The sequence below is a fragment of the Anomaloglossus baeobatrachus genome, chromosome 6 (assembly GCF_048569485.1).
Source record: "Anomaloglossus baeobatrachus isolate aAnoBae1 chromosome 6, aAnoBae1.hap1, whole genome shotgun sequence".
NCBI classification, from domain to species: Eukaryota; Metazoa; Chordata; class Amphibia; order Anura; family Aromobatidae; genus Anomaloglossus; species Anomaloglossus baeobatrachus.
In genome coordinates, this window is record NC_134358.1 from 460,414,973 (window position 1) to 460,440,298 (window position 25,326).

General features: G+C 42.8%; 1 protein-coding gene across 1 annotated transcript in view; it reads left to right on the forward strand.

Moving 5' to 3' along the window:
• The window catches only part of EFHB (EF-hand domain family member B), a 108,332-nt gene that overhangs the window by 38,165 nt on the left and 44,841 nt on the right, over positions 1 to 25,326 (forward strand). The window contains exons 2-5 of the mRNA XM_075316665.1: positions 5,745 to 5,807; positions 7,878 to 8,021; positions 8,236 to 8,416; positions 19,061 to 19,171. Coding sequence (XP_075172780.1) covers positions 5,745 to 5,807; positions 7,878 to 8,021; positions 8,236 to 8,416; positions 19,061 to 19,171 — 499 coding nt within the window. The remainder of the gene's footprint in view (positions 1 to 5,744; positions 5,808 to 7,877; positions 8,022 to 8,235; positions 8,417 to 19,060; positions 19,172 to 25,326) is intronic.

Sequence of the window (25,326 nt, forward strand, 5' to 3'; positions counted from 1 at the left end):
TAACTCTTACTGTGTTTTTAAAAAGGAGCCAAGATGAACAAGTCATGGTTCAGCAAAACTTTGCTACCTACCCCGGTGTCATCCTGGGGACGGTTAAGGATGGCGTATTTTTGAATGTGCTTGATGCAAATCTAACTGTGAAGTGTACAACTGGGGCACAAGTGCTGCCACTGAAGGGGTGTCTGTGTGGCCCAATTTTTGGAAAAAAGGGAGACTCTGCTTGGAGTAACCTTTGCTTGCTGTGTTTTTAAAAAGGAGCCAAGATGAACAAGTCATGGTTCAGCAAAGACTTTGCTTCCTACCCCCGTGTCATCCTGGGGACGGTTAAGAATGGCGTATTTTTGAATGTGCTTCATGCAAATCTACCTGTGAAGTGTACAACTGGGTCACAAGTGCTGCCACTGAAGGGGTGTCTGTGTGGCCCAATTTTTGGAAAAAAGGGAGACTCCGCTTGGAGTAACCCTTGCTGTGTTTTTAAAAAGGAGCCAAGATGAACAAGTCATGGGTTAGGAAAGACTTTGCTACCTACCCCGGTGTCAACCTGGGGATGGTTAAGAATGGCGTATTTTTGAATGTGCTTGATGCAAATCTAACTGTGAAGTGTTCGACTGGGGCACAAGTGCTGCCACTGAAGGGGTGTCTGTGTGGCCCAATTTTTGGAAAAAAGGGAGACTCCGCTTGGAGTAACCCTTGCTTGCTGTGTTTTTAAAAAGGAGCCAAGATGAACAAGTCATGGATTAGCAAAGACTTTGCTACCTACCACGGTGTCATCCTGGGGATGGTTAAGAATGGCGTATTTTTGAATGTGCTTGATGCAAATCTACCTGTGAAGTGTACAACTGGGGCAAAAGTGCTGCCACTGAAGGAGTGTCTGTGTGGCCCAATTTTTGGAAAAAAGGGAGACTCCGCTTGGAGTAACCCTTGCTGTGTTTTTAAAAAGGAGCCAAGATGAACAAGTCATGTTTCAGCAAAGACTTTGCTACCTACCCCGGTGTCATCCTGGGGACGGTTAAGGATGGCGTATTTTTGAATTTGCTTGATGCAAATCTAACTGTGAAGTGTACGACTGGGGCACAAGTGCTGCCACTGAAGGGGTGTCTGTGTGGCCCAATTTTTGGAAAAAAGGGAGACCCCGCTTTGAGTCACCTTGCAGTGTTGTACATCATTTTAGAAGGGCATGACATGCCTATACCTGTGTCTCCTCCTCTTTTTCCTTGTCCAGCTCTTTTGTTTTCGCATGAGTATATGTCCTTGTTATCACTTTCCCATGTGTTTGTGTTGTGTTGTGAGTTGTCACCTTTTGGACACCTTTGAGGGTGTTTTCTAGGTGTTTTTATGTGTTTGTGATTACCTCCCATTGTTTCCTATGGGTTCGTGTTTTTCGCCGAACCTAACTAGAACCAGACCTTGTTTGTCGAACCGAGCTCGAGCCGAACTGCGACCGGTTCGCTCATCTCTATTAATGATCAAAAATACTCATCTTATCGTTGATCGTTGACATATCGTTCATTTTCATAAAATCATTGATTGTTGAGGATGCAGGTTGTTCGTCGTTTTCCGAGGCAGCACACATTGGTACGTGTGACACCTCGGGAACAACGAACTGCATCTTACCTGTGCCGCCGGCAATGAGGAAGGAAGGAGGTGGGCGGCATGTTATGGCCGCTCATCGCCGCCCCTCCGCTTCTATTGGGTGGCCGCTTAGTGACGCCGCTGTGACGCCGCACGAACCGCCCCCATAGAAAGTAGGTGGTTTGCCAGCACCAGCGATGTCACTAGGCAGGCAAGTCCGTGTGATGGCTCCGAACGATTTTGTGTGCCACGGGCAGCGATTTTCCAAAAAGCCACAAACATTGGGCGTGGGTGATTTCACTAGCGATATCGCTACGTGTAAAGCCCCCTTTAGTGCCAGGAGGCAGGTCATGGATCACCAGGCAGCACCATTGGGGATGGGACCCGAACTAAGCTCCCCTCAGCGGCATACAGAACTTTGGTTTATCCAGTTGTCGGTGTCAGCTTAATGGACTGAGTGAGTACAAGAGTGACCCCCTTCGCATCCAACGGCACTCCCCTCTCCCCATCACCGAGTCCCGGGGTATTCCCCCTACCCGTGAAGGGTCACAACACCTGGCTGCCCCATTCCATCACCCCCGGGTACTCCTAACTGCAGAAGTGGTACTCCAAATTACCACACACCACGGGTGGCATCACAAACTCTATAATCCCCTGTAAATATCCCTCTTCATTTGAGCGGCCGCACGACTCCTGGTTCCGGAGACTCTCGAGCCACTGAGAATCCGGATCCGAGCAGCTTGGCTGCTGGCACGGGGTTACCGTACACATTTTGGGATACAAAGAATGAGGAGACCATCAAATAAAGGATGTGAACATGACTGGGGTGCTACTGGTGGTGGTGTAGCTGCTGCAGGGATAGGACGTGATTGATGTGTGCCTGCTATGTGCCCAAATGAAACACCATCTTCTGGTGCACGCAGGCACATGATTTTGTTGGCCCAAGTACCACTGCACAAATGGTGAAGCCAGAACTAGTAGAGGAGGTTTTAGATTAGATAGCTGAGAGTGCCTTCAGTTCCTTCGCTTTGCCTTCCATGCAGTCCCCTACTTAAAGCTCTGTGTTTGCATCTGCAGCCCATAGGTGTCTGTCTTCTACCTCAGCCCCTTGCAAATCAGCCTGCCTGAGTAGGAACAGGGCCAGGTGGATGGTCTGCAGAGTTTCAGCCAGCGGAGTCATCAAAAAGCTGAAGTGACTGCTGCAGGACTCTAGTGGCCAGTATCCTTAAGCTTCAATGTACTGGGTACTCTACTGGCATGTGACGAAGTCCACCAACTGAGTGGTGTACCTCTAGATGTCCATGTGTGTAAAGATTTTCTGTTGTAATAATTGGACGCCTGAGGAGACTGGATTTGTGACTGCAGGAAGGGAAGGTGACTGTCACGTTGTACACTGTAATGCTGGACAGGGTTGCACTGGGACTCACCAGCCCCGTTAGATTGGACACAACCCAGAGGGAAGATAAACTGTGTATGTTAATGCAAAGGGAAAATGGAACAACTGCAAGATATGTGCCCACTATCTGGAGCATAACTTCTGAACGGCAATGAACCATCTAGAGGAGTTGTGGTTTAAAGTGAACAGTTGGTCTCCTTGTGTGTGAGTCATCATTCGCTTCTGGCCAGCTGACACCAATGGTAACATGCAGTCTACATGGGTTCCCAGCCCACAGCGACAAAGTCCATACACCTAGTCAGGGCCAAGAATTTTATGTAGCGTGCCGGGGCAATCAAAATCAATCCCTCGCCCACAACTACCACCCCATGCCACTCCACATTGTCACAAATAACAGGTCAATAGTACATGGTCATATAGAAAATAGTGTGGCGTGACTGCAAGGTATCAATAGATCACAATGAAGATGAGCAAGGGAAATAAGAAAAATAATATGAGAAAGAAATAAATGAGTACTCAAACCAAAATGGTAAAGACCCAAGGTGAAATGGAGGGAGAGTGAAAAAGTCTCTCATGTTACACCAACATCAATGACTTCCTCAGAGGTAAAGTAATGGTGCACCATGGGAGATTTAAATAGCAATGCCTAATTAATAATATAGTATGCAGACTTGTGTAAATGAATGCATACATAACTGAAATGATAATGAGATCCAAAAATAGACAATTGGAAACTCTAGTATCAATAGCCACAAAATTGGTGATAGCATACGTGCCACAGTGGGCCACACGACTGGAAGTGATTTCACCAGGCCTGACGAATAGTAAAAAGGAGATGAATTAGGACATTAATGGCGTGTGTGTCGTGGTAGACCGCACCGCCAGAAATTATATCATTAAAGGGAAGTGAATAGCAAAACAGATGACGTACATTAAGGATTGCATGTATGTCACAATAGACCCCAACACCTGAGGCAGAACTGTGAGGAGATCACTTGTGTCTCATTATTACAATCGACAGACAACTGCAACCAAGCAATGGCACACATATACAAATAAAGATCCCGTTACACGCTACGATTTATCTGACGATATGTCGTCGGGGTCATGGTTTTCGTGACTCACTTCCGTCATCGTTAGCGACGTCGTTGCGTGTGACACCTACGAGCGACTCCGAACGATCGTAAAAATAGCGAAAATCGTTGATCATTGACATGTCGTTCAGTTTCAAAATATTGTTCGCCATTTCAAACGCAGCAGACTTATTGCTATGTTTGACACCCTGCCAACAATGAACAACATCGTTAGTGCGTCCGTCATCAGCGACGCAGGCGTGTCGTTACGAGCAATGCTCCACGCCTCCTCCGCTCTGATTGATGTCACGCCAGGGTGTATGCTATGGACAATTATATGCCTCTGTCGTTGCCAGAATCGTTGCTAGGAATGCTGTGTGACAGTGTCTACACGACCGCCCTTGTCAAACAATATATCGCTGAACGATGTAGCGTCGTTTGTGAGATGGGTACGTGTGACCGCTACAAAACAACCTATGCGCAATCTCGGCAAATCGTAGCAACGATCTGGGCGTGTCACATAGCTAACGAGATCGCTAACGATATTGTTGTGTGTAAAATGGCCTTAAGCCACATGGCTAAAGTAGCCAATATCGTAAGTTAAACATTGAATACACAACTGAAGCAGCACACCAGAAGTAACACCAGCTAAAATGGCACATAATAAACAATAAACTAGTAAACAAATAAATAAAATACATTGAAAATTATTTTCGCATCACAAAAAATTAACTCACCAGAAGCTGACATATCCCCCTGATTAAAAAGTTATGGCAAATGTGAGAGGCATAGACTGTAAGTTTTTCATATATATATATATATATATATATATATATATATATATATATATATATATATATATATATATATTTATTGCTGGGTGCCAGAATATAGAAGACATTGGTTATGTACAATATACACATTCCAGTCCTTTGAGATGAGGGACTCCAATATAATCCAACATCAATAGGGAATCCAATTATAAAGGGAATGAGAGAGTCAAGATGCTTGAATTTCAAGAATCTAATTGTGAATGGGGTGGATGAATCAAGATGCTTGAACCCTTTCAAGGAAGTGTGATCAAATACAAGAAAAATCGAAGAAAGAATAATTGACCAATTGATGAAAAGTCAAAGTGAATATAGCTGAAAATATCTATGAAGATGATCTAGAAAAGGGAAAAACACATACTATCAAATAAGAAAAAAAAATCTTTTTATAAAAACCTGCAAATAAAAGATCCTCATTATTAAGCTTCTGTTCAACGAGACTCCAAACCCAATAGTGGGAAAACAATGTCTCCTCCCCTTATATTAGTTGAAGATAAGGTCTAATCCGGTCATAGTTGTACCACTTACCCTATATTTATGGTGACATAAAAAATGAGTCACCACTGAGGACAAATGTTTCCCCTGTTTCTCTTCTAAATATATATAGCAAAAATATTGCTGTATTCTTGCTGTTTCCAGCAGGCCCCTAGACATGAATGGAGCAGAGGTTAAGCATTCTCACTTCTGCTCCATTCCAGGTTCCCGGTTTATCTCAGCCCTAATCTCAGAATCACAAGGAGTCACAGCGATCAGTAAGTTATTCCCTTTTCTAATGATAAGGGATAACTTAATATTTGTGAAACCACAAAATATCAGGAATTTTGTTTAAAAATGTGACCTTTTTATACCTACAGTTTTTTCTTGATCTTTTAGGCTGGAAAGCTGTTCCCTACTGGAGAGAGGGCTTCAAGCTGTCTGGCTGAAATTAATACCAGGGTAAGAAATTACCATTAATCATTTCATATACAGTATAAACAGTCAATATTTCATCAGTTAAGGGTTGATCTTGTGAACCCTCCAAATCAGCACAGAAAAAGGGGCCCCAGCAATTAATGTGTCCCCTTCATTGCTAAATGGGCAAAACAACTTACCTATACTGATGGCGGCCTCTAGTAAAGCAGCAGGGTCTTTTTACTTGACTATTACAGAGCTGTAGTACTGTCTAGTCACTTGTATGAGTGGGTACATGGTACTTGAAAGACTACTTTGACCCCATTCCTTGGGCTGATTTGAGGGGTTCAGAAGGTGAAACCCTCTCCATCCAAACTTCAAGTGCCTACTCCTAAGATAGCAATGATTAATTGCCTTCAAGAAAACTTTCACAAACTTTTTTTGACAGTATTTCCTCTTAATATTTGTTGCTATTCTGGGTTTACAGTGTTGTTCTCAGCTTACATTGTATGGTATTATAACTATGAGCTTAAAGATTTAAAGGGGTTATATATACACTGCCTATCTATTCAATCTAATCTGACATTAGAGATGAAATAGACGATTGGATGAAATGATGGACATTTGCTGAGGCGACATCAGATGTCTACAAAGATCCAGGTGCATATCTTATTAAAAAGAATGGAATAATTTCATTCTTGCGCATCAAACACGTGCCTCGTGAGCAGAATTAGATGTGTTATCATCTGTGTTTATACTACGGAAATTAGATGTATTTGTAATTTGGTAGGGATTATGTACAGTATATAGCGGGTGGATAGCTTCACAAATGTTATCTTTGCAACTTGGAGCATTCTCACCCATAGTCTCTACTTTTTCAAGTTTAGTTGTTCCTGCCTCATCTAGTCTTGTTTTCCTCACCACACTCCAGCACTATACTACGGTTCAGTTAGTGAAAGTTCTATTCATAACCCGCTGTTCCGTATCTTCTTCCCCATTAAAGGAACAGGTTGGCCCTTTAATTCTCTGAGTTATAATCCTGGGGCTGTATTGCTAGGTGTCCTGTCCCAAGACCCATCTTCAGCCAATCACTCTGTCCTTCGTTCAATCCTCTATCTTTGCTCAAGATCACGCTATCCACTGTCCCGGTCTCTCACATTAGGAACACCCAAAATTATGCAGCTCTGCCTACTGAACTGTTTCTGTGGCATGCAAGGCCATATCTCACCTCCTGACAGGAAACTGTCTCTGTCCCTTCACTATAGCCACTCCCATTTGGGGTTACTCCCAAACATTATATCTAACTCTCTCTACTGTTGAGCAAAATACAATCTATCACTAATAACACATGTCTCAATACACTACACATCATAACAGTACTTGTGTTTTCAAGGGGGTACATGGGCAGTATGTCCATCTTCTTACACCTGAGAACAGCAAAGCCATGTATGTGAATGTGCACCTTGGAGCAACAGAGGCAAGTATACAGAAAGAAGAAATGAGTTTGTCATAAGACTAAGGGGTACTTTGCATGCTGCAACATCGCTAGCGATCTCATTAGCGATGTGAAATGCTAGATCGCAAATGCGTAAAATGACCTATGTGCGATCTCGAAAGATCGCACTTGCGGTCTAGCATTTCATATCGCTAACGAGATCGCTAGTGATGTCGCAGCATGCAAAGTACCCCTTACTCTGGGATATATTCAGCAGAGGCCAGCAGTTAAGCAGAGCTTTGTTTGTCTTGTGAAATGGGTCAGAAGACTCACTTTGGGACATATGCAGGAAAGCCTAATGGTTAAGCAGAGTTGGGTTTGTCTTGTGACAAAATGTTAACACAGACCTGGAACAATGCAGCATATAAGGCTATAACGTTTGATATTAGAGAGAGCTGGAACAGAGGGAGATGGCTGCCTGGGAAGGAGGAATCATAGCCCAACGTTGAAGCCAATACAGGTCAGTCATAATAGAAATTGTTTGTTGTCTGTTACCATGGAGATATATAGATTTTCATAAAAGTTGTATACACAAAATGATAGTATATAATAAAAATTGTGCAAAAGTTAAAATAGCCTGTTTCACTAAATCTTCTAGATAAATATTTGTTTGTTTTTAGTCTACCACTCCACCTGTAGTGCAGAAGTTTCTTAATTCAAGACGCCCCAATCCTGGTGTGCGAACCATATCTTATGGCAAAGCCAATGACCCCAGAAAGGAAAATGATATAATTCATGGTGTGAGCACCCGTCCTTCATTGAGTGTAAGTAGCTGTAGCTGTGAATTGGTAAAACAAAACCATAACATTTTTGCATCTGGTATGTTTTTGTTTTTTTTTTAATTTTACGGCATTCTCTGTGATTTGATTGTCTTGATATTGAATTGTATTCTTACATTCTGAACTTTTGTTTGTATCCTTCTTCATTGGATATGTAGCTTTATAATAAAGCTAATGTACTATTTTTTGCTTTATATAGGCTGGTTCCTTAATAAATGCGCCCTTAAAAACACTGTTCCAACAAAAATTATTGGAGAAGAAAGAATCAATATATGCTAGCGCCAGGCAAACTCCTCTCGGGAAATCTTATGATCAAGCAGCGGCATTTCCAGCCAACATCAACTTCAATGAAACTATATTTGGGCAAAAGTATCAACGCAGTTAGTAATCGCTCTATTTAGCTTTGTATTTTTATCTGAAAGACTATATCATACAATTTCTTTCTTTTTAATTAAGTTATGTTTCTCTTTTGGATGATATGAAACAATTTACCACTCATTTATACCGGATATATTGGAAGTTATTATCAGTGAAGTTGTAAAAAAACACTTAAATCTCTTCTGATTCAATTCCTTATAGTTGTTTAACCCCTTAAGGACGAAGCCAGTTTTGTACTTAATGACCAGGCCATTTTTTGCAATTCTGACCAGTGTCACTTTATGAGGTCATAACTCTGGAACGCTTCAACGGATCCCGGTGATTCTGACATTTCTTTTTTCGTGACATATTGTACTTCATGATAGTTATAAATTTAGAACGATATTTTTTGCTTTTATTTGTGAAAAAATCGGAAATTTGATGAAAATTTTGAAAATTTTGCAATTTTCAAACTTTTAATTTTTATGCCCTTAACCCAGAGAGTTATGTCACACAAAACAGTTAATAAATAACATTTCCCACATGTCTACTTTACATTAGCGCAATTTCTGAAACAAAATGTTTTGGGGTTAGGAAGTTAGAAAAGGTCAAAGTTCATCAGCAATTTCCCATTTTTTCAACAAAATTCACAAAACCATTTTTTTAGGGACCACATCACATTTGAAGTGACTTTGAGAGGCCTAAGTGTCAGAAAATACCTAAAAGTGACACCATTCTCAAAACAGCACCCCTCAAAGTACTCAAAACCACATCCAAGAAGTTTATTAACCCTTCAGGTGCTTCACAGGAACTAAAGCAAAGTGGAATGAAAAAAAGCAAAAAATAAAATTTTACCTAAAATGTTGCTCTACCCCAAATTTATTCACTTTTAGAAGAAATAACACAACAAAATGAACCCCAAAACTTGTTACCCACTTTCTTATGAGCGCGCCAATACCCCACATGTGGTCAGAAACCTTTGTTTGGACAAATGGGAGGGCTCAGAACAGAAGGAGCAATATTTGAATTTTGGAAAGCAAATTTGGCTGAAATAGATTGCGGGCACCATGTTGCATTTACATGTCCGCTAAGGTACCTAAACAGCAGAAACCCCTTACAAGTGACACCATTTTGGAAACTAGACCCCTTAAGGCTTCTATCTAGGGGTATAGTGAGCATTTTGGATCCACAGGTACTTCACAGATTTTGATAACGTTACGTTGTCACATTGAAAATTTTCATTTTTTTCTCAAAAATGTTGCTTTAGCATCAATTTTTTCACTTTTTCAAGAGGTAATTCCAAAAATTTGACCCCAATGTTTGTTACCCACTTTTTTATGAGCGCGGTGATACCTCACTTGTGGTCTGAAACCTTTGTTTGGAGAAATGGGAGGGCTTGGAACGGAAGGAGCAATATTTGAATTTTGGAAAGGAAATTTGGCTGAAAAAGATTGCGGGCACCATGTCGCATTTGGAGGACCCCTAAGGTACGTAAACAGCAAAAAAACACCACAAGTGACCCCATATTGGAAACTAGGCCCCTCAAGGAATTTATCTTGATGTTTGGTGAGTACCCTGAACCCCCAGGTGCTTTACAGAAGTTTATAACGTTGAGCCATGAAAATAAAAAAATAAAATTTTACCACAAAATTGTTACTTCAACCAGGTAGCTTTTTTTTTCACAAGGGTAACAGGAAAAAAATCACCATGAGATTTATTGCGCAATTTCTCCTGAGTTTGTTGATATCTTGTATGTGGTGGAAATCAACTGTTTGGGCACACTACAGGGCTCAGAAGAGAAGGAGTGCCATTTGACTGCAAAATTGGCTGGAATCAATAGCGGACGCCATGTTGCATTAGGAGAACCCCTGAGGTGCCTAAGCAGTGGAGGTCCACCACAAGTGACCCCATTCTGGAAATAAGACCCCTCAAGGCTTTAATCTAGGTGTATATTGAGCATTTTGAATCCACGAATACTTCACAGAATTTGATAAGCTTAGGTTGCCATATTGAAATTTTCATTTTTTTCACAAAAATGTTGATTTAGCGACACATTTTTCACTTTTTCAAGAGGCAACAACAAAACGTGTACCCCACAGGTTGTTATCTAATTTCTTGTGAGCGCAGGGATACCCCACATGTGGCCAAAAACCTTTGTTTGGATAAATGGGAGGGCTTGGAATGGAATGAGCACCATTTGAATTTTGGAAAAGTTGAAGTAAATTGCGCGCACCATGTTACATTAGCAGGGCCCCTTGGGCACCTATACATCAGAAACCCCCCCACAAGTGACCTCATTTTGGAAACTGGACCCCTCAAGGATTTTATTCAGGAGTATAGTAAACATTTTGAATCCACAGGTACTTCACAAAACTGTTGCTGTAGCAACAAATTTCTCACTGTTAAGGGGGCTTTACACGCTGCGACATCGCTAATGCGGAGTCGTTGGGGTCATGGAATTGGTGACGCACATCCGGCCGCATTAGCGATGTTGCTGCGTGTGACACCGATGAGCGATTTTGCATCGTTGCAAAAACGTGCAAAATCGCTCATCGGTGACATGGGGGTCCATTCTCGATTATCGTTACTGCAGCAGTAACGATGTAGTTCGTCGCTCCTGCGGCAGCACACATCGCTATGTGTGACGCCGCAGGAACGAGGAACCTCTCCTTACCTGCCTCCCAGCCACTATGAGGAAGGAAGGAGGTGGGCGGGATGTTCCGGCCACTCATCTCCGCCCCTCCGCTTCTATTGGGCAGCCGCTCAGTGACGTCACTGTGACGCCACACGGACCGCCCCCTTAGAAAGGAGGCGGTTCGCCGGTCACAGCGACGTCGCCGGGCAGGTAAGTATGTGTGACGCATCTGCGCGATGTTGTGCGGCACGGGCAGCGATTTGCCCGTGTCGCACAACAGATGGGGGCGGGTACCCATGCTAGCGATATCGGGACCGATATTGCAGCGTGTAAAGTAGCCTTTAGGCTATGTGGCCATGATCCAGCGACACGGCGTCTAGTACCCAGTGTCAGCCTCCTGCAGAAATGTGAGTGTTGTCCACGGGAGAACGCAGCTGCCCATGCCCACGATTTGGGTTCAGGCTGCTGTGGACTTTAGTCCTATTCTACCTGCAAAGAACACTCATCTCTGCAGCATAAATTGACATCCTGAGGCTCGGGAAGCTGCGCCACAGGTCGATTTATGCTGCGGAGAAAAGAAACACAGTGGGCACGGGATTTCTAAAAATCCTGCCACTGTGCTTCTACTGCACAACGCAGCGTTATGGACGCAGGGAAAACACTCTGCGCCCAAAACGTTGCAAACCCTGATTGTGGGCACACAGCGTAAAATGCTACAATGGATGAATGGATAGATGTCAAACATATATAACGTCCCACCCCCCTGCATATTCTAAGCTGGCGCCCTTTAGTGCCTTTCATGTGACACTAAAGGATGCTTAGCCTTGTATTTAGCCCAAAAAAAAAAAAAAGAATTAAAATAAATGACGTGGGGTCCCCCCTATTTTTGCTAGCCAGCTAGGGTAAAGCAGACAGCTGTAGCCTGCAAACCACAGCTGACAGCTTCATCTTGTCTGGTGATCAATTTGGAGGGCTCCCCAAGCTGTTTTTTTTTTTAAATTATTTATAAATAAATAATTAAAAAAAACAAACAAACGTGGGGTCCCCCCAAATTAGATCACCAGCCAAGGTGAAGCTGACAGCTGGGGTCTGGTATTCTCAGGATGGGAAGAGCCATGGTTATTGGACTCTTCCCAGCCTAAAAATAGCAGGCCGCAGCCGCCCCAGAAGTGGCGCATCCATTAGATGCGCCAATTCTGGCGCTTCGCCCCAGCTCATCCCGCGCCCTGGTGCGTTGGCTAACGGGGTAATGAATGGGGTTGATACCAGGTGTGTAATGTCACCTGGCATCAAGCCCAGCAATTAGTTATGTCACGGCGTCTATCAGATACCCGACATAACTAATTGACAGTAATAAAAAAAAAATTGACAACAAAAAAATTTTTATTTGAAAAAACACTCCCCAAAACATTCCCTGATTGACCAATTTATTGAAAAGAAAAAAAAAATCCACAATAATCCATTTGGACGTCCCACGTCGACTCTGGACCTTCTAGAATATGGGGGACACGTTCAGGGAACGTATCCCCCATTTTCTAGGAGGCCAGACCCTCCATTTGAGGAGAGTGGGTACAAAGAATCTGCACCCACCCTCCCTGGGTCACAGCTGCAGAGTGCGAGCAGCCAGCGTCCTGAACACAGGAAGCTGACAGCCGCGCTCTGCTCATGTGACCGGCAACTGCTGTGAAGGAGCCGGAGGAGGGGGCCGCGGGGGATCAGCGCTCCGACAGGTATGTATGACACCGGGGGACACCGGGGGGGACCCGGCAGGGCCTAGGGAGCAGGTTTCTGTCGTATGTGTTATGGCACATACGACAGAAACCATAGGAACAGTGGAAATGCGGCCGGCGCGCGCGGCCATCTTGGATTTTCGGGAGGGGGTTGGGGGTCGGGGGGGGCACTTTGGGGACACCGGGGGACCGGAGGGAACCGGGAAAAAGATTTATCTCCCATCTGGCATGTTTGATCATGCCAGATGGGAGATAAATCATTTTTTACCGGCGCGGTCATTTGCTATAACTTGATGATCGGTATACGGTGTATACCGGTCATCACGTGACTGGGGACCGGAAAAACCGGCCCGAATCATGATCTCCAGGGTCTCAGCTACCCCCGGCAGCTGAGACCCCGGAAATTTTCTGACTCTGGGGGGCGCTAGACCCTTTTTTCCGACCGCCGTTAAAAAGCGGCGGATCGGAAAAAGTACCCTTATTTACCGCCGTTAAAAGGCGTATCGGCGGTCGTTAAGGGGTTAAACAATAAAGTCAGAATGAAAAATACTTTAAAAGAAGAGGACACCTAGGAATATTATTTTGTTTAGTATTATAACCAATTTATTTCTATGAACTATTTAATAACAATTTATAATTTATGACTACATAAAAGTTATTTGTACCAAACATTTGCCAAAACGTTGTTCTATGGACGTTTGTGTTAGATCTGACTGCTCAAAATGTATTGTGTAGTGCCGGCATCCCTGCAGGGACACTCATTTTCTTACTGCCACCGAGTTACGTGTTGCCCTGCAACTCCGCGGCCACGCATATGCTATTCTGTCTCCATTTCCCTCTGAGGCCTGTGCAAACGGCACAGGCTCTCCGACAACGCGCCTAGTATGCACGCACACCGGCCCTCCTCCTAAAAGGCAGGCTCACTATTTCCAGGAAATGCCTCTCAGCCTATAGCTGAGAAGCACTATGTATTTAAGGCATGTTCCCATTAGGAGAGGTGACTGTGCAAGGACTTTAGTTAGTCTTCAGTCTGCTAGCTAGATATTGGGTTCCCGTGCTCCTGTCCCATACCTATTTGTCCCTGTTGTGCGCACCATATTAATCTCTACCCACCTGCCAGTCTGCCTCAGTCATCTTGACTGTACCTGTTGATATATGAGCTCGTACCTGAGTTCTTCACCTGCCTTGATGGTCAACTGCCACAGTCTCGGTCACTACCCTGGGAGTGATACCTGGCGTCCGCCTCGTGGTAGGCACCTTGGTTAAGCCCCTCCTACTAAAGGGTAACACCAGGTCCCCCCTGTGGTCTACTGGGTCCACTAATCCTACTCGCTGCCCCTACATCAGCTGTGAGTGTTGCATATTGAAAAATGCAATCAATTTTATTTTTAAATACAACTGTAGAGTAAAATCCCTTATTTACTCTAGAGACCTCATCATTTGGCTGACCGCTATATCTACTGCCTCCCCCATACATAGGAGCGCTTGGCTCAAGCATTTATGTGTTCTCTATGAGAGAGCCAGTGCCAAACTTCTCTGGAAACTGATTTCCGGTGATAACAATAGGGTCAGCAACTGTTACCTCTCTCCTCTCACGTCATGTGTCGCGGAAAAGCTAGGAAGCCTCCATACACATTACACAGTCAACTGATATCAGCAGTGTCTTAATCACTTTTTAAGTCATCTGTGAGATTATAAATGGCCCCAGGTCTGCCTTGTGTAGATAGCTGGGCTACACATGACTCTGTAGTAGAAATGGTGCCGAGATAGGATACCTCTCCTTATGCAAATAAAGGAAAAGAATCGGGTGTAACAGGCAAGAGTATACCTGTGGGGTTAAAGTGCCCTAAGCTAGATTATCCTCGGGAGCATAAATGGGCCCAGTTTAAAATATACCCCTCAGGTCATATTATACCCCCATCAGTATCATTGAGTGATATCCACAAATATTACTTAATTTTTCAACATTTTACTGAGGATTCAGCTTTGTTTGGAAAGTTAAGTGAGAAAGCTAACTGACTTAAATATTAAAACTCTAAACACTTTGTGCCCACGCTGCGGAAAATTTGTGGAATTTGCCGCGATTTTTTCTCTGAAATTCCACGGATTTTTCAAATATCCGCAGTACAGTGAGTCCCCAGCCATTTTTATGGCATTTTGGAACTGCTGTGCCTATGCTGCATTTTTTTTCCGCAGCAGAAATAATGCGGATTTCCTGCACTATCTGATCTGCAGCTTGTCAATTATTCCTGCGGATTTTTCCGCACGATCCCATACTTACCTGCCTTGATTGAAGACACTGGAGTCACTTCCTCTAGTGCAGAGGAGCGCGGTGGAGCCAGAAATAGGAATGAGGAGGTGGGTGGGGCCTGCACGAGCTCCGGTAATGTGACAGCTGGATCTAGTTCAGTCCCGCCCACCTTCTCCTGCAAAGTGCAGACACTGACAGACACGGCCGGAAGGTGAAGTGCTGCAGGATGGAGGTAAGTATGAACTCCACCAACACTCCAGCACTTGTTCTGTGTTGAGGATGTAGTGCCGAAGCCATGGTACTGTATCCTCAATGCAGAATGACCGCAGCATATCCGCAGGACATTCCGCAATACATCCGCAGCATTAAAACAAAGTTGTGCTGCGGTTTTCTGGGAGCTCCTGCGGAATCTCCTGTGGACACTTTCCCCGTGGGCACATAGCCTTATTGTTTCTACCAAAAAACTTGACTGCTTATAATATAATAAAATTCATAACTAAGGTGGTTTTACATCGGGCAAATATTGGCCGAATGTTTATGGGTCAACTGATCAGTGCAAGACATTGCTTCGTGTATTGGGACTTTTAGACTAGCAAGTTCTTGCTACAAAATCAATGTTTAAAGGTAAATACTGATAATATTAAAAAAAAATTTGGAGTCATAGAGAGCAGAGACAAGCATACATAAAAAGTTACATTACGGTAACTATGCACTGAAGTGACAGCGCCATCTGCTGTCAGTTTAATGTAAGCACAATAGTATTTTACACTCCCTGGTATAGTGTTTATACCCCGGGGTATACTGTGGCCTCAGCCAGACTTTACCTGGCTTCCATGTTAGGGTATGTGCACACGTTGCTTTTTACCTGCTTTTTTGCTGCTTTTTCTTCTGCGCTGTTTAATGCCAAAATGGATGTGTTCTTCTATTCAAGCAAAGTCTATGGGAATTTGGGTTTCTTGTTCACACTATGTTGTTCAAAATGCTGCCTTTTTGTGGCAGAACTTTGGTCAAAAACTCAGCTTTTCAAAGAAGCAACATGTCAATTGTTTTTGCCATTTGGGTTTTGCACTGCAAAGCTGAGTTTTTGACCAAAGTTCTGCCACAAAAAGGCAGCATTTTGAACAACATAGTGTGAACAAGAAACCCAAATTCCCATAGACTTTGCTTGAATAGAAGAACACATCCATTTTGGCATTAAACAGCGCAGAAGAAAAAGCAGCAAAAAAGCAGGTAAAAAGCAACGTGCGCACATACCCTTAGATGGGTATATTCTAACGAGTGGGGTATAGTTTGCCCAAGGCTATTTTATGCCCTGGGGTATACTTTGGCCTATGATAGTTAATCTCTGTGGTATACTATGGCCTGGGCTGCAATATATGAGGACTTAATCTGGGAAGGGGTTAATTTAGCCGTGGCACTCACAAAATGACAAGGAATATAGTTTTGAAACGAGACAGTTAACATTTCGATCAACGAGACCTTCTTCAGACGGATCACCATTCACCTAGGCACCCACCCCTATTCTACATAGTGGTATTATATATAGTTACCTGCCTGCACGCCATCTGAAGAAGGTCTTGTTGACCGAAGTGTTATGTATTTTGTGTCTGGCTTGCTATTTCTATTAAAACCTATTTTTGAGTAGTAATTTCAAGAGTGCCGGATTCATTTCCTTTGTCTGCCTTGCATATGTGCCCAAAGCAAGGCCTAAAATAGGTTGTCTATTATTAATATTAGACAGACAATAATGCACTGCAATACAAGAGTATGTACAGTGCCTTGCAAAAGTATTCATACCCTGTGTTTTTTTGCCCAAATTTTTTCCCATTACACCCACAAAGCTTAGATGCATTTTACTGGAATTTTATGGGATATACTAATACTAAATACTAACTATTTGTGAAGTGTAAAGGAAATGATTCATAGTTTTGTAACATGAAAAAATGTGGAGAAGTTCAGAGGGTAGGAATGCTGTTTCAAGGCATGGTATGTTAACGAAAAAATTAGTTATGGCTCTTTTATTATTCAATGAGGCCAAAATAAAAGTCTTTAAAGGCAATGTGTTATCAGAAAATTACATATTGATAAAATCAGGTTTTCATTTTCCCTTTCACTATGTGTCTGTCTCTATGTCTGTCTGTCATCAGCATTCTTATAATTCACATACTGGTCACTAACCAAATAATAAGGCATACTTCTAATTTTCAGCAGCAACATAGATATAGGCAGAAATAGATTAAAGGCCGCTTTACATGCAGCGACATCGCTAACTAGATATCGCTGGGGTCACGGAATTCGTTACGCACATCCGGCCTCGTTAGTAACGTCGTTGCGTGTGACACTTACCAGCGATCGCTATCGATCCAAAAAGTGCCCAAAATCATTGGTTGTTGACACGCCGTTCGTTTCCCAAAAATCGTTGCTCGTTTGGTACGCAGGTTGTTCGTCGTTCCTGAGACAGCACACATCGCTACATATGACACCCTGGGAACGACGAACAACAGCGTACCTGCGTCCTCCAGCAACGAAGTGGGAGAGACGTTCATGCGGCTGCTCTCCGTCCCTCCGCTTCTATTGGTGGCCCACTTTGTGACATTGCTGTGATGCTGCACGAACCTCCCCCTTAAAAAATAGGTTGTTCGCCGGCCACAGCGACGTCGTTAGGAAGGTAAGTTGGTGTGACGCGTACCGGCGATATTGTTCGCCACGGGCAGCGATTTGCCTGTGACACACAAACGACGGGGGCGGGTGCTAACGCTAGCGATGTCGCAGCGTGTAAAGCAATCTTAACTCTGCTCTACGCAAAGGTGATTGTGAAGGGAGTACGAGCAGAGAGAGCTGTTACATCACCTATTGTGAATGGTGTTATCTACTGCATATAAAGGTGTTTTCTATCATTGGAATCCTGTCTGTACTGATAAGGAAATAGCTGAAATTCATATGTACAACAGGATGTATCAAGCTTTTCTTGCATTTTGGTGCGTTTTTGAGGTCACAAAGATGCACCTAAATACATACATTTCCTTCTCCCAGCAAAGTCTATGAGATTTCTATTTTACTGTCTACATTGGGCATCTTATTTGGCTGCATCTTGGCTGCGTTGTTGATGATGTAGCCAAGACACAGCATGTCAATTCTTTTTGCGTTTTTCCAGCGTTTTTGAGCCCTTCCATACAATAGATTTAAATGAAAAAACGCATTGGGAAAAATGTGGTAAGAAAACACCGCAAAAACGCGTCAAAATCAAACGACGGATGTGCGTCACGAATTCCGTGACCCCGACGACATATCGTCAGATAAGTCATTGCGTGTAAAGCGGCCTTTAATTTTAGGCTTTGTGGACAGTACGAAAAAATTACTCTCAATGTCACAAAATACATTTTATATGAAAATGTTATTTAAAGTGCAGGTCTTTTTCTGATGCCATATTTCCTTTAAGGGGTTAGAGCCTGTTTTGCTGTTTTGTCATTTTTTGTACACTGTTTTGTCACAAAACCAGAAGGGTTTTCTGATTCCAGCAAAGTGAATGAGAGTCCTGAAAGCTCATGCACACGTTGCTTATTTTTTGCTTGCAGCATAAAAATTCTTTCAGAATTTTTGCTGCAGATTTCACCCATACTATTTAGTAGGGAAAAATCTGCACCAAAAACGCATGTTAAAAAATGTGCAAAAAATGCACGTAAAACACGGCAAAAACACGCTTATGTTATGCTGCGTTTTTCCTACCAATAGCTGTAGAAATGGTGCAGAAATTTCTATACCAAATACTTAAAGTGTGCACACAGCCTAAAGTGCTCTATACAATATTCATTATATTCAGAGAAAGCTTTAGATTATGGCGTTATACATTGCAGGGAGACTGTATCCAGATAAAGTTTTCTAACTTATCAAATTATTTACATTCTTAGTAACTCAATGTGTTACTGTTTTTAGAAATGTAATTATATAGCCAGGATTAATCAGTTGTGTTTATTTAACCCCATCCGATGTACCGTAATGGTAATAAATTCCTAATTAGTGATGGAAAATCTTTTCCTTGCTTTGCCTTTAGGTTCTTCAGCAGGTGTCCTAATTAATCCTGCTAAAAGCTTTCAAGACGTAGAGGAAGAATCACGCAGAGGACATGATCTTTATGTGGTTACACATAATGATTATGATGTTGGTGAGTGCTTAATAAATATCACAATGACAACTTAAAAAGAACTGAAACACTTGCACCATGTCTAATTCCTGAGATATTTGTCTCATCTATAACAATTGACTGCTTACATTTCTAGAATAAAAGAGTCAAGAAAGATCTGGTTCTCCTTGAGGCTGACCTAAGGTGATGTTGGCCGTGACATATGTCGTGCGGAAACAGTTTGCTAGTTGTCACTGCTACGTCATAGCATATTGTGACTGTTACAAGCCAATCGTACGAATATACAAGGCATTTGGATTTCTTGTTACTTGCTTGTCACGGTCACCATGCAATGCCACTTTATTCACTTGTATGGCGCTATGATGTAGCAGCAGCGCCAAGGGAACTTTGTTCTCTCTACAGAAATCATGGGCAAAGACATCATGTAACCCCAGCCTTAAAAGACCAACAGTGTATGGAGTCTTAAAAGCAATGCTCCATAGAAAAGAAATATACGAAGTAGCTTATGTACAGAATTTATCACTGGTCATGCTGCAAGGCCTGTTAAAGGTTTGAACACTGACTTATAGATTAGTTCCATCTCTTAGGTCATACTTTTTGAGATAGTATCTTTTGCTAATAGCAAAGAGCAAATACATGTGAGATTAGAATGTTACATTTAAATTAACATATTTAAACCATAATTTTTTTATGGTACTTTTTTACAGTATTTTCCATGGGACTACATGACTTTACTTTTAACTTCTTCCTAACTTCCGATGGTAGATAACCGTTGGCACTTGCTGAGGTTTGTGAAGTGCAGATGTTTGTTTATGGTCAGCGGTCAGCTTGGGATCAGAATGCCCAGAGTCCCACAGTCATCGTGTTTCCAGTGCAGAATGCTAGTTCTGACCAGCGACATCATCAGTATCTGATTTTCTCAGTTCCCAATTATGTTATACTTTTACTATTTTCTATAAGCCATGAGCAATACTGATTATGGCAGTTAGAAGTTTGTGAGAAGGAGTGGGCTCCTTCTCTCACCTCTCTGTCACCCCCACAACATGATCATGGGGAGCCGAGGGTTGGGGTTGTTATATCAGTCGGAGGTCAAATAATGACCTCTGGGTCTGCCTTGTACGATGGACTGTTAAGGCTGCTTTACACGCAGCAAGATCGCTAGCGATGTCGCTCGTGAAAGCACCCGCCCCCGTTGTTTGTGCGTCATGGGCAAATCACAGCAATGTCACACGGTAGGCGTCCAATAGAAGCGGAGGGGCGGAGAGCAGCCGCATGAAAGTCACGCCCACCTCATTGCCGGAGGACGCAGGTAAGGTGTTGTTCGTCGTTCCTGGGGTGTCACACGTAGCGATGTGTGCTGCCTCAGGAACGATGAAGAACCTGCGTCCAAAACCAGCAATGATATTTGGGAAATAGACGACGTGTCAACAATCAACGATTTGGTGAGTATTTTACATCGTTAGCGTTTGCTCATTAACGACGTCGCTAACGAGGCCAGATGTGCGTCACGAATTCCGTGACCCCAACAACATCTCGTTAGCGATGTCGCTGCGTGTAAAGCCTCCTTTAGATGCAGCCAGAAGCAGAGTGTAAAGGGGGCTTTACACGCAGCGACATCACTAGTGATGTTGCTCGTGAAAGCACACGCCCCCGTCGTTTGTGCGTCACGGGCAAATCGCTGCCCGTGGCGCACAATATCGCCAACACCCGTCACACGTACTTACCTTCCTAGCGACGTCGCTGTGGGCGGCGAACAACCTCTTCCTTAAGGGGGAGGTTCCTGCGCCATCACAGCGACGTCACACAGCGACCGACCAATAGAAGCGGAGGGGCAGTGACCAGCCATATTAACGACACACCCACCTCATTGCCGGAGGACGCAGGTAAGCTGTTGTTCCTCATTCCCGCGGTGTCACACTTAGCGATGCGTGCTGCCACAGGAACGACGAACAACCTATGCCCACAACGACCAACGAGATTTTGAAAATGAACGACGTGTCAACGATCAACGATTAGGTGAGTATGTTTCATCATTAACACTCACTCGGAGCTGTTACATGCAATGACGTCACTAACAACGCCGGATGTGTGTCACGAATTCCGTGACCCCGACGACATATCGTTAGATATGTCGGTGCATGTAACGGGGCCTTAACAGGCAATCTGTCAGTGTAAAGCTGACAGGGGTAATGGAAGTGGAATAAAATACAATCAAAAAGTCCACTATAAGTAAAAATGGTACAGCTGAAATTTTTATATTGTCCCATCAAAAACAAAGCTGCCACACAGCGCAGTCAGCAACAGAATAAAAAAGCATAAGCTCTCAGAATAGAGAGATGCAAAAACAATTATTTTCTCAATAAATTTGTTTTTATTGTATAAAAGCAATAAAACATAAAAAAAGATATAAATATGGTATCACTACAATCGTACTGAGCAGATGTATAAAACTATCTTATCAATTATACTGCACGATGAACAGCGTAAAGAAACCCCTCAAAAAACAATTTCTGAATTGCTATTTTTTGTTCATTCTGCCTCCCAAAAACTAGGAAAGAAAGTGAACAAAAAATGTTATATGCCCAAAAATGATGCAAAAAAAAAAATAAAGGTCGCTTTACACGCTGCGACATCGCTCAAGCGATCTCGTTGGGGTCACGGAATTTGTGATGCACATCCGGTCGCTTTAGCGAAGTCTTTGCGTGTGACACCTAAGAGCGATTTTGAATCGTCGCAAAAACGGTCATATTCGCTCATCGGTGACATGCCCCCCATTCTCGAGTATCGCTGCTGCTCGGTGTACGAAGTAGTTTGTCGCTCCTGCGGCAGCACACACCTGCTGCCGCCCGCAATACGGAAGGAAGGAGGTGGGCGGGATGTTACGTCCCGCTCATCTCCGCCCCTCCACTTCTATTGGGCGGCGGTTCGGTGACGCTGCTGTGACGTCGCTGTGACGCTGAATGAACCGCCCCCTTAGAAAGGAGGTGGTTCGCCGGTCACAGCGACGTCGCAGAGCAGGGAAATAGTGCGATGTTCTGTGCCACGGGCAGCGATTTGCCCGTGTCGCACAACCGATGGGGGCGGGTACCCATGCTAGCGATATTGGTACCGATATCGCAGCGTGTAAAGTGGCCTTTACAAATAAAAACGTCAACTCATCCCGCAAAAAAAAAAATATAACATGAATTTGTCAGCAGAAATATAGTAAAATTATAGTTCTCAAAATATGGCGATGCACAAACTTTTTTTAAAGAGTTGTGTTAGTGTGATGGTTGCCAAACATATAAAACCAATCTAAATCTGATATTGCTGAAATTGCACTCACCAAAAGAATAAAGCCATCAAATACTTGTACTGCACAGTGAATGGTGTAAAAAAATAATTAAATTCTTGACCTGCTCTTGATTTGTTAATTTTCCTCCCAAACGTCACAGTAAAGCTTGGCTCACATTTATCCTGCACTCTATGCTGAACACTTACACGGCGGTTTAAATGTAAATCTCTAAAATATATGATTCAGATAGAATCCCCAATGCCGCAATCCCTATGATCCGGTGGTGTCCATTTTTATAAACGTTTGTAAAAGTATGGTTGGCCACAGTTTTGAGCACTTCTGAAAAGATAGACATCGCCAAACAGAGGTCAAAGTCCAAAGTAACTCTGCTGCATTATTATAATGAATGAATCCTTCGTGGGTTTCAACTGAAACACATAATTCATTGATTTATATGTAAACTCCAATGTAAGTGCTCAACTTAGCGCATAGGATGAATGTGATCCAAAATGTTTCCAGTAAAAGCTTCAACTCTTTAAACTCTGACATCTGTTAACATAAATACCAGGGATTTCCACCGTACTTGTAGCAGTAAGCCACTAGAAGAGTGTCATGGCTCATCTTTCTCAAACCTCCCGAAAAGAAATCCAGCCAAATGAGCGATCCCAAATCTAGAGTGTTCCCCTCCCTCCTGGGCCCACAGTGTGCCTAAAATGTAGTTAGTGTCCACATGTTTCTCAGTGCAGTAGCAAGGAGAGACCACTTAATTACCGGGTACGTTTCTCCAGAAGCACAAGCTGTGCACAAAGTACCGGCACTACAAAGTACGGGCATTACAATGACATATTTCCAATTTTCATTCTGCAACATACTCTGCTCATTTCTGGAAATCACCCATGGAGTCAAAATAATCACTACACCTGTAGATTAATTTCCATAGGGATGTCATTTTCCAATTGGGGTGAATTGAGGGAGAGATTCTTCTCTTCTGGCACTTGGGGGCTCTGCAAATGTAGTCTGCAAATTTTTCTTAAAAAACCTGCTCTCTAAAAGTCAAATAACACTCCTTCCCTCATGAACCCTGACAAGTGGCCAAACAGTACTATAGAGCCACATAGGGGGTATTGCCATGTTCAACAGAAATTGTCTGTCTAGAAAATAACGGTTCTATTTATGTGAAAATGTAAAATCTGGGACTAAAACAAAATGTTTGCTGTAAAATGTAATTATGTTATATTTACTGCCCAATAATATAATATTCCATGAAGCACCTGTGATGTTAATATACTCAGTGAACCCCTAGATCAATTCATTGAGAGGTGTAGTTTGTAAAATAGGGTCACTTATAGGGGCTCTGCTGTTCTGGTACCTCAGGGGCTCTGCCAATGTGACATGGAGCTCACAAACCATAACAGCAAAATCTGTGCTATATTATGGTGCTCCTTCCCTTCTGAGCTTTGCACTGTGCCTGAAAAGTAGTTTCTGACCACATATGAGGTACTAGTGTGCTGAAGTGAAATTGCACAACAAGCTATGTGGTCCAATTTTTCCTATTAGGTATTTAAAAATTAAAAACTTGGCGCTAAAACAACATTTTAGTGAAAAAAACATAATTAGTTTTTTTCACCATCCAATGGTAAAAAAATTTGTGACACGCCTGTGGTGTTAATTTGCTCACATCACCCCTAAATGAATTCATTGAGAGGTGTAGTTTGTAAAAAGACATGACTTATAAGAGGTTCTGCTATTCTGGCACCTCAGGATCATAAAACGTTGTACTGTTCGTTTTCTCCTATTAACTCTTTTGAAAATTAAAGACTTGTGGCCAAAGCAACATTTTATTGAAACCCATGTTAATTTTACATTAACTCACTCCAATGTTATACTAATCTGTATATCGCCCAAGTGTTAAAAATGATCACTATTTCCCTAAATGAGTTCCGCGAGAGGTGTATTTTGCTAAATTGGGTAACTTGTGGGGGTTTCTGCTGTTTTGGCATGTCAAGGGCTTTTCATATGTGACAGCATCCGCAATCTATCCCAGCCCTTCCGAGCCCTGCCATGTGCCTTAAACATTATAAAATTCTGTTAAGCACATGTGGGTTTAAGGTTGTAACCACACATCTAGATAAACTCCTTGAAGGGTATAGTTTTCAAAATGGCATCAATTGTGGGGGAGCTTCACTGTTTAGGCACATCAGGTGCTCTGCAATTGCAACATGGTATCCGTTTTCTATTACAGCCAATTTTTCACTCCAAGCCAAATAGCTCTCCTTCCCTTCCAAGCCCTGACATGCCCAAACAGTAGTTTTCCAACACATATGGGGTATCTATGCACTCAGGAGAAATTGCACAGCAACTGTATGGTCCATTATCTCCTAGGGATAAAACAACATTTTTGTGGGAAAAACGTCTTCTCACTTCCACGGCTCAACGTTATAAAATTCTGTGAAGCAACTGGGGATTCAAGGTGCTCACCACATCTCAAAATAAGTACATTGAGGGGTATAGTTTCCAAATTTATTCCAGCCAATTTTTCGATCTCAAAGTCAAAAGGTGCTCCTCCGAGCCCTGCTATGCATCCAAACAGTAGTTTTCGACCACAATTTTTATATCATCTAATTCAGGAGAAATTATGTAACAAATTGCATGGCTCCTGTTACTTTTGTGAAAATGCAAAATTTGGAGCTAAAGTAATACTACAAAACTACAATTTAATGTTTTTTCCTTCCACATTGCTTTAATTCTTGTGAAGTACCTAATAAGTTAATAAACATCTTGGATGTGGTTTTGAGCAGTTCGAGAAGTGCAGTTTTTGGAAAGGTGTCACTTTTGGGCATTTTCTGTCACCTAGGCCTCTCAAAGTCACTTCAAATGTGATGGGGTCCCTAAAAAATTTTGG